At 37.1% G+C, this 15,683-nt stretch overlaps 1 protein-coding gene across 1 annotated transcript; it reads left to right on the top strand.

Moving 5' to 3' along the window:
• Positions 1 to 722: 722 nt before the first annotated feature.
• Positions 723 to 14,133, top strand: skor2 (SKI family transcriptional corepressor 2). The gene is made up of 10 exons (XM_053475942.1): positions 723 to 811; positions 1,722 to 1,797; positions 6,145 to 7,989; positions 8,525 to 8,588; positions 9,225 to 9,302; positions 11,154 to 11,219; positions 11,870 to 11,968; positions 12,132 to 12,199; positions 12,641 to 12,704; positions 13,869 to 14,133. The coding sequence occupies exons 3-9, from the start codon at positions 6,175 to 6,177 to the stop codon at positions 12,698 to 12,700; spliced, it is 2,250 nt and encodes a 749-aa protein (XP_053331917.1). The 5' UTR covers positions 723 to 811; positions 1,722 to 1,797; positions 6,145 to 6,174; the 3' UTR covers positions 12,701 to 12,704; positions 13,869 to 14,133.
• The last annotated feature ends 1,550 nt before the right edge of the window (positions 14,134 to 15,683 follow it).

Below are 15,683 nucleotides of genomic sequence, written 5' to 3'. Positions count from 1 at the left end.
GAAATAACTGGGTCATTGTAAGCGTTTAAAAAAGAAGAAGTGATAAAACTGTAAGCAATGCAGTTGTACTGTACTGAAAAGCACTCTGAAATGGTACCAGTTTTGACTAATTGAACTGGTCCCCTTTACTCTTAGACACTTTTCTGCTTCACTGATGGTGGTACCATCAAGGGACATCTTTGTATGCTTAGTATGAACATATCTTTTACTTGTAAATGTAAATGCATCATATTTGCTTGTACCTTAAAAAGCAGGGGTGCTAAAATCAAAATTAATTGTACATTGCATGCACCTTCCAGGTAAAAGATACCCACCAAATAGTGCATTCATTTCCTTAGAGGGTATCAGTTAACTGGGAAATTCTGGAGTAAACTGTTGGTCCATTTAGTATATACTGTACATTGCATATATTGTTTAACATTTATTATAATATCTAAATACACAGCAAGAAAAAAAAAAAACCTGAAAAAAATGTTTTATATTCATTTCAGCTGAATGAGAGAATTTCATCTGGCAACCCATTAGTCACTCCATATGAATAAAAAAGCTCAGAAATATAAGGCAGTGGTGCCAGATTGGGCGGTTTACCCTGGAGTGGGGTATGTTTAATCACACTGGGCTGGGAGATGTGAGTTGGCAAAGTTACAGTATAGGGTTGGTTTATGATGCGCTGGGCGGGTTTTAAAACTAGGAACGAATTTGTAGAAAGCAGTGGACGCAATCTGGCAACCCGGTTTTGTAGCGCCCGCGTGTAAAAGAGAAGCGCAGAACAGACAAGGAGACAAGACGCGCGCGCTTATGCTGAAAGCAGGTGAGTGATGCTTTTTCTTTTTTTTTAAATTAATCTAAAGATGACAAAAAAGTTAGCACGAAAAAATAAATCCATGATGCATTCACGACTATAGTGTTTATCAGTCCAGTTGGGTGCAAATGAACACTGAGAGTCTCGGGTGTTAATTTAGATTAGTGTGCGAGAGCGTGTATGTATACAGTAATGTATTTTGGTCATGTAGTCAATATTAACCAAATGCATGTTTATGTGCATTGTTTATTAAGCAAGCAGAGGCAATGTGAACATGTTTCAAGTAACTGGAGTGTTCAACAATTATTTTAAAGCGTGCATTTCTTTTCAGTTCCATGGCACTGTAGATCACAGTTCATCAGTCGAGTATTTAAGAGTACACGTGAATGTGCAAGTGTGAAAGTTGTTTCTTAAATTGTTTGTCGTTTATTAAAAAAAAGTTGTATGAAGCCTTATGTATCAATGAACGTCATGTAAATACTCAGATTTATTATTTAAACTGTGTATTGTTATATACAAAATGTAAATAAACTTATTTTTTTAAATATAATTCCCAGATTATCCGGCTTCATTTGAACCAAAATAATTTTCGAAAAAGAAAAAAACAAATGTATTTACAGTCCTAAAAAAAATAGTATTTGCAATTAATAATGTTGTATAATCTGTCGCGTTTTTTTTTATGTTACCAAATTAAACGATGTGTTGCATAAGTCATTTAATTCTCCCTATACCTGACATCTTACGGACATAGTTTTACACTTCCGAAACAGAATTACACATTTTTTGCATAAAATCATTTTACATTTACAAAATCTGTTGATTATGATTGTTTTAGTTTAAAAACCTATTGATGCATATCTTTAAATGTACTGTGTGTGTGTGTGTGTGTGTGTGTGTGTGTGTGTGTGTGTGGTTTCAGACCCCAGCTCATGCTGCACAGCACAGTGAGGTAGACTGCAGCATATCTTCTAAAGCACTGGAGAACATCGATCCAGGTGTGCACTAAATAATTGTTTCTTTTCTTGTGATTTAAAAAAACAATTAAAAAAAACAATTTATTCACGTTTCTTATACTTTCGGTGCAGATTTGTAATGTGTTCCATTTTATTTAAAAACACTTGCATAATTTCACATGACTTCAAGCTGTTTATAGTCTATTATATCAGAAAGAAATGCTATTAAAATAATGGAGTTAAGAACGATTGCTAGTACAATTTCATTCGTAAAAAAAAAAACACTGAAATATGTAACCAGTCAGAGAAGAAGGCTTAGAGTTTGAAGTAAGAATTACTCTCTAAGGAACATCATGGCCTAGTTTTCTGATAGTGAACATAAATATATATAATTGTCTTAAAATCAGTAAAACACTTCTGTGTACTTCGATTTACTTAGCTGAACTCACATAAAATGTTCTTTTTTATAGCATACAACTCCTAGACTAAATTTATTCAGGACAACAAAATTATTTAATTTGACATCTTGTGGTGACAGAATTATTTCAGTGGTGTTGAATATTTGCTCGTGTTTGCTTTACATACCTCTTACATTTGGACAGACTGTAAGGACCAAGTGAGGTGTAAGGCTGTGGGTGAGACCAGTGACGTCAGAAAGAGATTGAGAGGGGGAGGGGAATTTAGTTTGTCAATGTGAAAGAATAAAGTAATATAAACTGAAGAAAACTATTTCGCATATTTTATAAGAATGAAAGGTACATATGAAAAATATTTCTTGTCACATATTGCATCAAGATGCATAAGAGGATTATGATTAAGGGCAATGTATATTTAGACAGACAAGCACGTTTTCATACTTCTTCTCGTTGTTTTTTTTTTTTTTTTCAAGTAAACTCCATGCAGGGAAATTAGCCTACGAAATGGTCTTGTGGGGAAGTATGACGTGTTTCATCGGTTTAAAAATGAGACTCATTTGCTTCGGGCGTGTTTGATTTGTTGACTGATTTGCTGTGTGATGTCTTAGTCTTGTAGCTATTAATTTCTGTACGATCCTTCCCGGTGCATTGACCCCTGTAGGTCACCGGAGCAATTCTTCTTTAAGCGCGTGATTAATTTCGCAGTAGGAGCTCCGCGCGCGCAGATGAAACTCATCATTTATTGATGCCGAATTTTTTTGAGGCGCTTCAGCGTTGGCCGTGATCAGGACTACAGTATGTATGTGTGTGTGTGTAAGTGTGTGTGAATACGGGTTGGAACTGAGAGCAACTGAATTAAAATAACAACAAACAGTGATTTACGCAGAGAGTTTAATAGGAGAAAATATTTATTAATTTGTTTGTTTGTTTGTTTGCACCCTGACCACCCTATTACTAAACAAAATGTATATTATTATTATTATTATTATTATTATTATTATTATTATTATCACCGGAAGTGTGGGTCCGGTATTTGGCGCGCTCCATCGTGGTGTGTGAGACAAAAGACAAGCAGGAGAAGATGGGAATAAGCTGCAGAGCAGATGGGACCTCATCCCACGGGCCAATTACAGTCAATACAGCACACCATTTAACCTGCAAATCTACATTCATCAACCCGAAAATAAATAAATAAGTAACACCCGCTTATTAAAGTCTAAAGTTGGACGTTTTTTTTTTTTAAGAAATCCGCACAGATCACTTTAAAAAAAAAAGTATTTTCATGACATTTTGGATCATTGTGATTAATTTAAATCGATACCTCGCCTGTGTTTTAGTGCTATTGATAACGAGAGAAATGTCATCTGTTACTTATGATCACTTTCCCGTTCTTTTTATTATTATGACTTGGATTGATCTCAATTGTGCTTAAATTGGCCTGATAATGAAAAAAAAACGTGACAGACTGACATTTTCATTCATTCATTCATTCATTCATATTGACAGGCCTCCATGACCTTTACACGTGGAGACTGGACAGAGTCCAACAGGCCACAGATGGACCATTTGATAAGAGCGGATACAGACAACTGACCATTAATTGTTGTTCATAAAGGATATTAATTAGGCTTCGACTATACACCATTTATAGTACCATAAATCGAGAAGGTGATTGTAATTAATACAGAAGGTAGGTAGGTATAACTTTTGTCGGTGCATAGTACTCAGCAAGGAAATGCAGTTTAGCTTGTACCAGAATTCCAAATATTAGTGTATATAATTCAGTGCAAATATAGGTATTGTGCAAAATTAATGTCAATTTAATATTGTGCAACATGGCTAAGCAGTGAGTATATGCAATAACTACAGAATGGATAATGCTAGGAATGGAAAAAAAGTGATATAAGCAGGAATATAAGCAGCTAATGGCTATAACAATTCGCAGGATACAGTTACATTGAATGTGTATAGAGGCAAAACACATCTCGGTCTCATATGGTTATATTTTTTCAGAATGAGATGAAGTTTAGGCCTATATTTTTATAGTCCAAATCATCATCTATCATTTGCACTATAAAATACATACTAACTACAGGAGAAGCTTTGGGGTGTCAGCATCTAAAAGGCTTGCTACAGTTACAAATGGAAGCAGGGGTTTATTAGGCTACAGCTAGGTTTTGCTGTTAAATGTTTATTCCATTCCAGGGCTGGTGGACCGATGAAACCCTGCACGAGATATTCAGAGGATTTGTTTTAAGTGAGGCGTGTATGTGTGAAATATTTTATGCATGCAAAAAAATAAATAAACTGGTTTTGTTCTATTTTTGTTAAACAAACTAAACACATATGGCCTGAGTCAATTAGTGTTTCTCTCATTGAGATTTCCGGTGGGCGCGCGTGGTAGCCCCGGGGCGCGGCTCGCGTTTACAACTCTCTCTCTCTCTCTCTCTCTCTCTCTCTTTAGCGCTGAGTGGCACTTAGTGAAACGTCATTGGCTCCTCGGGCCGCCCGCGCTGAGGCTCGAGGACAGGAGCGCTGCGCCAATCAACGCGCGTCCGCCGGCGTGTGTGTTATAATGGAAACAAGCCCGCGTGCGTTGCGCAGTTATTGCTGTTCATCCGCGCGCAGGTGTTAACACGAACCGGGGGCAGAAGCGGTTGTGCATCACGCTGGACTTTTATTTGCGTTTTTTTTTTAATTCCGTTCCGCGGTGCGTAAAGACGCGGCCAGTGTTTGTCCAAGGAGCGCGGACATGCTCGGGTAGACTGAGGATCTGCCACAGGTACAACTTTATCTCAGCTAAAGACAGCAGCTCGCGCTGTGTGTGTGTGTGTGTGTGTGTATGCGCGCCCGTTCCGTTAATACTCGTGACGATATATTTGTGTGAACTAATTTTTCTTAAACATGTAGTACCAGTAGCAGTTATAATAATAATAATAATAATGTAAGCTTTTTTTTTTGTTTTTGTTTTGTCGTTTCTATTATATTTTTGACTTATTATTATTATTATTATTATTATTATTATGACCATATTTTCAAAATGTCCTAGGTATAAACATAAATGTTTACATGGATATAATTATTAATGTACATTTAAAGAAACACAATTAAATAAAAGCATTTTTTGCGACGTATATGTTTGAAATTATGGAAAGACTTCTTGTAGTTTTCGCTGTTTGGTAATCTAATACTTAATGTTTTTTTATGTGCACATTCCTATTTTTGTGTCATTTTTTTAATCGCGGGTAAATGTATGACGTAGATGAATGCTGAAAGTAAAATATATACATTAAAATCCGATAACCTGACACCGTTTTTTAATGCTTTTTTTGTGTTTTGGTTTTTTTGAAAAGGTGTTTATTTGGAAAATGTTGTAAAAGTGTTGCATTCGGATTGCTGTTATTCTGCGCGAATATTAGACTCACAATGTTAATGTTTCTTTAAAATATGTATTTTTCACGAGCCTACGTATATTTCTCTTTTTTGGTGTGTTAAACAGCTCGTTTTTACCATGTTGCACGAATCTGTGAAAAACAAAACAACAACAACAACGTGTATATTTCCTACTCATTTCTCATGTGTGTTGTAATTTATGGAGCTTTTTTAAAAAGTTCTGTTATTACTAAAATAATTTACACTGGTTTATTAATAACAAAACTCTTAAAAAAATGTGCTGTTTTTAAAAGCCTCCACATTGTTTAATTTTTTTAACCATTTAACAAAGCCGTAATTAAATTGTATTTATTTAATTGCCTCACAATTAATTTATCCAATTAGAATTAAAATAATTTCTTACTTTTAATAATGACTTGTATTAATTGTGTAATAACTTTTAATTGTCTTAAAAACTTGCAATACAAATAGTAAAATAGTATTTACCACAATAACAGCAACATTTCTCATTTAAATTATTTCCTTCTTTAACTAAAATTCTTCTCTCTTTTTTTTACTTCTTTTCCCCCCTTACATTTAGAACCAGTTTCCTATTTAAGGTCCCTAAAGGATGGACAAGAGTCTTCTCCCTGGACCCACAGATATAATCATGGCGAGCCCTCCCAATTCGTTCCAGCAAGAAGCTCTCACTCCACCCAGGTCCAACCACTCGTCTTCCCTTAAACCCAACCAGGTGGGTCAGGTCATCTTGTATGGAGTGCCCATCGTCTCTCTGGTCATCGACAACCAGGAACGCCTCTGTCTGGCCCAAATCTCCAACACTTTGTTAAAGAACTACAGCTACAATGAGATCCACAACCGGCGAGTAGCCCTGGGCATCACATGTGTGCAGTGCACCCCAGTACAGCTGGAGATCCTGAGGCGGGCCGGCGCTATGCCTATCTCATCCCGTCGCTGTGGCATGATCACTAAGCGCGAGGCTGAGCGACTCTGCAAGTCGTTTCTCGGTGAGAACTCGCCTCCCAAGCTGCCCGATAACTTTGCGTTTGATGTGACACATGAATGCGCATGGGGTTGTCGTGGCAATTTTATTCCTGCTCGTTACAACAGCTCAAGGGCCAAGTGCATCAAGTGTTCCTACTGCAACATGTACTTCTCCCCCAACAAATTCATCTTTCACTCACACCGCATGCCCGAGGCCAAGTACACCCAGCCTGATGCTGCCAACTTCAACTCCTGGCGTCGGCACCTCAAGCTGTCAGACAAGACACCGGCAGATGATCTGGTGTTCGCCTGGGAGGATGTGAAAGCCATGTTCAATGGGGGCAGCCGCAAGCGGGCACTACCTCCCTCCCACTGCTCCCCCATGGACTCAGTGAAGGCTGTCACCTCAGTGCTGCCCCACATGATATCATCTGATCTGACACAGAAAAGGGGCAGGTATGATGAGGATGAGGACCTGGATGCCAGCAGCCTCTCTCCTCACAAGAACCCGCGTAGTTACCCAGTCATTCCTGTGCCCAGCAAAGGCTTTGGCATGCTGCAGAAATTTCCACCCACTTCGCTCTTTCCCAGCCCCTACACCTTCCCTGCATTTGGTTTGTGTCAGCAGAAGAAGGATGACAGCGAAGCTGTAAACGGGCAAAAAAATAGTGCTATCTCGGGCCTGCTTTGGCCAGGGCGTAAGGACACCTTTTATCCACCTTTTTGCATGTTCTGGCCCCCAAGAGCTGCAGGGGGCATTCCAGTACCCACATATCTTCAGCCCCAGCCCAATGCACTTTCCACTCTCACAGAAACACCCTTGCTTCGTCAGGGCTTTCTTGACCTGAGCGAGCAAAGCGACGCTGCCACAGGAGCTGGAACTGGTGCTGCCATAGGCACCAATCCCAGAGCAGGCTTGTTCGAAAGTGACTGCCCGCCAACCATGCCCCCTGACCTGAGACCTGCCCAGGAAGGCTGGCTCAAACTTCTAGATGCTCCATCTCTGCAAGCACGCAAAGCCAGCTACCACTCTGCGTTCCGGCCGGTGGTAAAGGACACCGAAAGCATCGCCAAGCTACATGGCAACCTGGAGGAGTTTGGTGCAGAGAGGCATCTCTCACCTGGAACAAGCTGCAGCTACCAGAGTGAGAGCGCGGAGAGTGACGAGGAACAGGAAGTGGATGTGGAGACCAAGCAGGATGAAGAGCAAGAAGAATTCAGCAGCCGTGCAGCATCACAACAGCAGCCCTGCAGTCTACATGTTTCACGACTCACTGAAGTCACCATAGGCGACCGAGATAAAGACGCACCTTCCTTCTCCACCATCCCCCCTGAAAGCTCAACAGAGGACAAACCAAGCTTGGCCGTCAGTCCACCCACATCTCTCAAAGACCCCAGCCCCGTTCATGCCTCAGTGGAGGATACTGCTGCCTACAAAAATGTAAATATTCCCTGCAGGCACTTAAACTAATTATTATTTAAATGCAGGCCATAGACTGGCGGGATCCGTATGCATAACAAGATTGATAGCTGGGTGCTCCCTGCAGAAATGAAATATTCAGAGTGCTTTGATCCCTCCTAATAAGCCCAGTCATGTTTTGTTTAATGGCGACATTAGGTTCGGCTCTGCTTTTGTCAGGCCTGCCTATTAGCCCTTTTAGTCTTTAACCTGCCGACACTACATTAACACAGGGAGCTGAAGGAGTTACTCTCATCCTCGGAAGAGGGGGGGGGGCTGCTTAGCGATGCTGTAGCAATTAGTTTAAACACACACACAGTCAGTTATACGAGCCTGCGAACACCTTAGACTGTTAATCAGTCTGACAAAGGCATTTAAACGAAATGCAGACGACAGCATTGTCATCCTCAAGGCCAATTGATTCTGTGCTTTTGGCTGGCTGATATATGTCTTTAGTGCCCAGCCTTTGGCCCGCAGACATGAATCAGTTTTAATCTGTGGTGTTTTCTGTTTTCAGTCGCACAAGGGCAGAGATGATGGCCTACCGGCTTATGCAGCAAAAGACAAAACATCACGAGCAGGTGAGCATTATTTAAAAAATGGGAAATTCTGTTTAAAAAGAAAAGAAAATTATAAAAAAGAAAGTTATACATTTTGAAATAAGTTTCCTATGACACCACTCTATGATTTAAAATTTGGTGGGTAATAGTTTTAAACATTTATAAAAGTGCTGGCTAAAATAAATAAAGTGCGCTAAATGTTTTTTTTTAAACAAGTTGCATTGAACTGATTGCAGTTTTTGTTAATTTTTTTTTGCTTGGTCCTATAATCATATGGTATGTAGATAGATAGATAGATAGATAGATAGATAGATAGATTGATCGATCCTTCTTAAATATTTATATCTTATGGTGGGAAATGACTGGTAGTTGTGGCTCAAACAAAAAAGGGTGAAGCAGCATTCCATAAAGGTTCTTTATTCTCTTAGCTCTTCTATGACTTTGATCAAATTTATCTTTTTATATTTTTAGTGAGTACTTTTGAGTCATTACCATGAAGTATTTAACAAAAGATGATAGCATCATTTGCAAAAAAAAAAAAAAAAGAAATCTCATGATATAAACAAGCAAATGACAAATAACAGGGGAAAAGGATGCATATTTTTATAGTCATAATCCTAGGCTGATTGTCATTAACATCTCTCCATCGTCTTGCAGAAGAAAGCAAAGAACAGAATACTTTTTTTATCCCGGAGACAGAAGCGTCTGCACCAGATTACTGGCGAGAAAGCACAGGTAATACCTTCATCAGTGTCATCACACACACACACACACACACACACACACACACACACACACACACACACACACACACACACACATACACACACACACAAAATGGAAAAAAAAGGAACATAAATAAAAGGTTCACAAACAGTTACAGCAAGAGAGCTATAAAATCATTAGTGTAATACTGCTAGGCTGTGCAGCGACTGTGGGATTAGACTGAATATAAAAGATAAAATGGAACATATAGTGAACTGCAGCCAGACTGTTCAAATGGAGCAGATTTCTTCTCAATGTCATTGGGAAAATGTGATCTGTGGGGAGCCCTAACAGTTCAAGAAGACAATCAGCTCGACACGGGGAAGGTGACAATCACCATTTGAACAATATCAAACGGATATAATTGCCTTTTGCTTGGCAAAATCTTCCATTACAAAGATCATAGCGCATTGCCTTTTTATCTGTCAGGGAGACATTAAAAAGTGTTTTATGACATCTGTGCCGACATTTATATTATGGAGCTGATAATGATCTCCTCACATAATGTATAATATGTTTGAAAAAAATTACATGAAACAAATTAAATGAAACCACCTTTGCCTGATTGCTAAATGTCTCCAAGGGGCTGGTGGGGGACGTGATTAGAAGTTCTGATTTCAGGGTCTAAAGGCAGTGTCTTAAAGAGAGCTATGTTTCTTGGGAGCGAGAGAGAGAGAGAGAGAGAGAGAGAAAGTGGGAGTGTGTGAGAGAGAGAGAGAGAAAAAAATAATCTAATTTTCCATTTATGTAATGCAAACTGCCTTGGCTTTGACTATTCACGGTTAATTGACTGTCAAACGAGGTTGTTATCCTCAGGCAGTGTCTGCAAATTTGCTTGTCAAATGAGACAGAGAGTGGAGGAGAAGGAGAACAAGGCTGCTTTCCAAATGAGGAAAGCGTCGTAAGGCTTAAGGAGGCAAGACGCGAAACGGAGAGAGATACAGGAAGATGGAGAGAGAGAGAGAGAGAGAGGGAGAGTGGAAAGATGAGGGGGGGATTATATACACAAATGTGCTGGATTGCTTCATTTAAGACATTTGATTTGCAACATATCACACAGAAAGCAGACCTCGTCACATTTCCAATATACAGCCTAGGTGCAATACGCTTAATATGGTAACTCCCGAGGACATCCAGGTTAGAATAATTTGATATTTCAGTGCAATAACAATAACAAAATCAATAACGTGAGGCGTCTTCTTTTCAGAATAACTTCAGCATTTAAATTAAATTGCTCTTTTTATATTCTACAATGGCAGATAAATCCTAATGCGATTTATATAAACTGATGAGTATGAGTATTTGATTTGAGCAGTTATATGATAACATATTACCTGAGACTTTGAACAATCAAATCAAAGCATTTTTTCAAAAATAACAAGCCAATTGTCAAACAATATTCAAAGTAACATCTAAAAAATCTTAATAATGTTTATTCTAAAGATAATAAATAATGAAAGCTAGGTTAGTGTAATTACAGAATAAGTTAGTAGCTTTGTGTAGTAATTATGTTTACAGTACAACTTTTGTGGTTGTTACTTAGATCTACAGTTGATATGTTGTGGTCTGGTTACAATTACATTAATAACAGTTAGTTTACTGACACCTACTGGCCATTTGTTGAACTGCATTTTAATTTCAATATACAGTACAATTCTTTATTTCATTTCTTACTTACTCATTTATCTACTTACCTACTTACTTAACTTATCTGTTATATATTTTTAAATAAACGTCCCTGATTAATTCATGCACCAACATCCTTTTTTGTTAGCTACATAAATAATTTTAAGGATTTTTGTTTCTTCTTTTGATTTGCAGCAGAACAAAGTCAAGAAGCTCACACGCCTGCATCACTAAAGAAGGACGTTGAAAACATGGAGAAAGGTAAGCTTTGGAAACATAAATTATGATATAAAAAAACTAAAATTTTATTTTGGAGTGTATTCAGGTTCAAACGTATGAGACTATTGGTGCATTCTTTTTTAAACTGACACAATATTCTTCATTGCAAATGATATTGGCAAACACTTAAGTGAAAAATTCAAAGACCTAGAAATATTTACATATGACATATTATGGAATTTCATAGTACTCTATTCAGCATGTCCACCCTTGCATTAATAACAGTGTGCACTTGAGCCTGATGATCCACTCGAGCATCATCTGAACATATGTTTACATGGTGAACCGACAAGTTGACATGATGAATATTACAAATTTCCTTACATAGAAAAAGTGACCTAGGGCAGATATTGAACATTTCCGTTCTTTGTTTTAAATTGTTTCAAAAATCCGTAAACATTTTAAATGAATCAATTGAATTTATTTCAAATTAAAAATAAAACAGAAAATTATTTAAAGATTTTGAAACAATTTAAAACAAAGAATGGAATCTCGAAATTCCTCGATTCCCAGATGATTTCAGATTTTCAGACCATACTGTATACTGGTTTCAAGCGTTAAATCACAGAAGTATGCATTTGTAATTACAGCTTTTTAGACTCAATTTTGAATTTCTGGTGCTCTTCTTTCAGAGGAACTCCAAAAAGTTCTGCTCGAGCAGATCGACTTACGGAGAAGACTCGAGCAGGAGTTTCACGCCCTCAAAGGCAGCTCACCGTTTCCCGTTTTCCGTAAGTTGTTCCTCATTGTCTGGCGTCTCTGCAAAAACAATTTGTACCGAATAAATGTCAGCACAAACAACCTGCACAATGATGGCATTATATCTGGAAAGTGATGTTTTGACTTAATGGATATTATTCACGTCATTCTCATTCTCATCCTTTTCTCCTTCAGACAACTTTCAAGACCAAATGAAAAGGGAACTGGCGTACAGAGAGGAGATGGTACAGCAGCTACAGATGGTGAGGAATCTGTTCTTAATGACACCACTTGCAATAACAGAACATAACATCTCAGAGCTAAGCCGTTATTGCTCATAAAAACGTACTCGCTCAATTCAGTGGTGCCTTAATATAAGGTAATGAGCTGTCATCAAATTCAGATACATCTTCACTACCTATAACTCTCCGCGATTGCAATAAAACAAGCTCATATTTGAAAAAGACATGGTAATATTTGTAGAGCATCTTTGTTTACTTGATCATCTGCCGAGCTGGATTTAGTGAGCTTTTTATGAAATGTGAAACATCTAAAACTAATTTTGATTTTATTTCCGCTAGCGTGGAATTTAACACCAGTGCTATAATTGTACATTATGTTGATCATATTGATTTTCTGATGCTAAATTAAAATGTGAAGTGCTATAAAAATTTTACTGTTCTTATATCGATATGTATTTACAGATTCCCTATGCAAACATTATCAGAAAGGACAAAGTTGGTACACACCTGAACAAAAGCTAAGATGGTAAGTAACCTATTAGAAATCAGTTTTATACCACAACAGCAGTGTAGATGTAAAAGTTTCTGTTATTGATGATTAGATAATTAAATGCAGTGCCCAATGTACAGACAGAAATCTTTGCTCGTATATAATCATACTCATAACTCATAATTCATAATCAGACTTTAGGTTGTATGAGTAAAAGGGGTTGGATTAATACCTTGATTAATAATTACTGTATATAAGGTGTTATTTTCTGCTAGGATTAGTAACAAACATTATTTCCGGGTGGTGATTTGCTTATAGCATATTATAGACTTTTTTGCTTATAGCAAAATCTTGTGCTTAAAATAAATATTGTGCTTTTTAATTTATTTTTAATTTAAACAGAAACGACTGTTTATAGCTGTTATATACAGTACACTGTTCAGCCACAAAATTAACACCACCACCAGGTGAATTGAATAACATGAATTAACAATTATATACCAGTAATTTATGGTCACCCAAGGCTCATTTACGCTTCAGGGGAGCAAAGGCCATCCTGTCTGGTCTGATCCCACAGAAAAGCCAATGTAGAACAAATTGCTAAAAACAAATGCTGGATAAAAACATATTAGGACAAAAGAGAACAGACAATGCGTTCAAGGTTGTTGATCTGGCCTTCAAATTCATGAATGCAATGATATGCACCGGACAATAAGTCTAATCCATACAGTCTCCACCCTGCAAAATGCAGCACCCCAAGGATCCATGGTTAATGTCCGATGACACACCCCCAGAGATACCCAGGGGAATATACAAAATATTGGCTTTTTTTAATGTTATGGCTGATCAATGTATAAAGTATAATGATATTATTATTATTATTATTATTAATAATAATACATTTTAAAAAGCTTGTTTCAATGAGGTTTCACAACATTAAATGAGACTGTACACAGTAAATTTATGAAGTGGACAAATTGCTGTGGTGTAGGAGGAATAAAACCTGCTGATATTAACATCATGTTTTATTTCTTGTTTAAGTTTTAAGCAGATACTGAAAACTGAAAACTATCATTTGTATTTATACATTTAAATACAAATAATTTTAGATTATTTAATTATCTAAATAGAAAATATTTTAGCTATATCTCTTTTCATACATTAACTGACAGATTGTCTTTTCTCTTCCTTCTTTTTCAGGTTTGGCCATGCTGTATTACATACGGACGTTACAGGCTGCTCTCCAAATCCTTTGAAACACACTGTTTGGATTTTTCTGGACAAACCTAATAATGCAAAAGCGAATCCTTGTTAAGGACCACAGCACTCATCGTCTGCTTATGGACATGTCCTTGAACAAACCGATGGCTAACTGAACAAAATTTATAATGCAAATAATTTTAAACTTCAGCACTAGTGTTTTATCATTCCCCAGTCACTTTCTGTACAGTGATCTCATTTTGTGCATTCATTCATGTATTTATTTATTTATTTATTTATTTAATTTATGCATTTATTTATTAATTAATTAATTAATTTATTTATTTATTCATTAATTTATTTGTAAAAACTGAACTGTGTATAAATATACTGGCTATAAAAATCCATATGTCCAGATAAATAATGCCTGGGGGTAAAAAAAAAAAACACAGCCTATTTGCTCTATAATGAAGATTATATCTCAGAGCAGTTGTCCAAGAGGGCAAACTTCTTTACATGTTTAAATACACAACTGACAAACCTAAAAATGAAGAATGTTATTATTGCTAATGCAAATGTATTTAAATATGTTCTTGTAGTTTCTCTACTATTTATGTGGATAATAAAAGTATATAACATAAAAAATATATCTAAATGCTTCTTTATTGCTTAAAAAACAAAACAGCTTTATGTTGCTCAATTTGTCCTGTATGAGATACCTTGATCAGCCATACTGTAACATTAAATCCAGTCCTTTTACTTTCAAAGTAGTGTCTGCATGGATTAGACATGCAGTTTGTCCAGCACATCCCATAGCTGCTCAATTAAAATAAGACTGAGAAGTTTTTTATGAAGAGTGTAATATACTTCAGCTACATTATGTAACGGTTCTTCTGTGGGATTGGACCAGATGGGGTAACCTTTGCGCCCCACGAGCATCAGTGAGCTTTGGGTGGCAATAAGACATGCCGGTTCACCAGCCGTCCTTCCTTGGACCACTTTTGGTGGATGCAGGTAAGGAACAGCTTAAAGGACCTGCCATTATTAAGATGTTCTGACACTTGTCTAGTCATCATAATTTGCCGATGTCGGAGTCAATTTTGCCTGGTTCCAACACTTCAACTTCGAGACTTTTCACTTTGCCACCTAATATATCCCACCCCTTGACAGGTGCTATTTTGATGAGATAATTTGTTGATAATTTATTATTTGGCTGTTATTTGGCTGATCGGTGACTAACGACAATAACAGCAAAAGATGTTTATATTAAGCGACATAACATTATTTCAATGATGAAATGAAACCAAAATGTCAGGATATCATGTTCACCTCAGACAGCTTGCATTATAAATGTAAAATTGAAAAATTCACACTTTTAACACAAAGTATTATCCTTTAATGACTCCATATTGACTCAGTCTGTATCTCTATTCTACTGTCCATGAGTCTTAAATCCATAAAAAAAAAACACTCCATGTTTAACTCTTGTTCAGTTTTACTGAATAACTTACTGATATACTGAATCATTCACCAACACCACTTGTACATTACAGGAACACAGTTGGGAGTTACTGCCACATCCCACTACAAGCCATTTCCACATGTTTGGGCCATTAGGGAATTCCCAGGAGGCCAGTGTTTCAGATGAGAGGCATGCAGTCCGATCATGGCTCTGGTGAAATGAGGAAACTTTTAAGTTAATAGTATCCATGCACTAGTGAAACACTGGGATAAGTACATTAGTGTAGCAGGAGATTATATATATAAATAAAGTCCCGGTTTGACTTGAATGAGACTTGTAAAAAAATTTTAACT

This window comes from Clarias gariepinus, chromosome 17, assembly GCF_024256425.1.
Source record: "Clarias gariepinus isolate MV-2021 ecotype Netherlands chromosome 17, CGAR_prim_01v2, whole genome shotgun sequence".
In the NCBI taxonomy this organism is placed as follows: domain Eukaryota; kingdom Metazoa; phylum Chordata; class Actinopteri; order Siluriformes; family Clariidae; genus Clarias; species Clarias gariepinus.
Note: the sequence above shows the minus strand (reverse complement) of the source record. Positions and strands in the feature narration are given on the sequence as shown.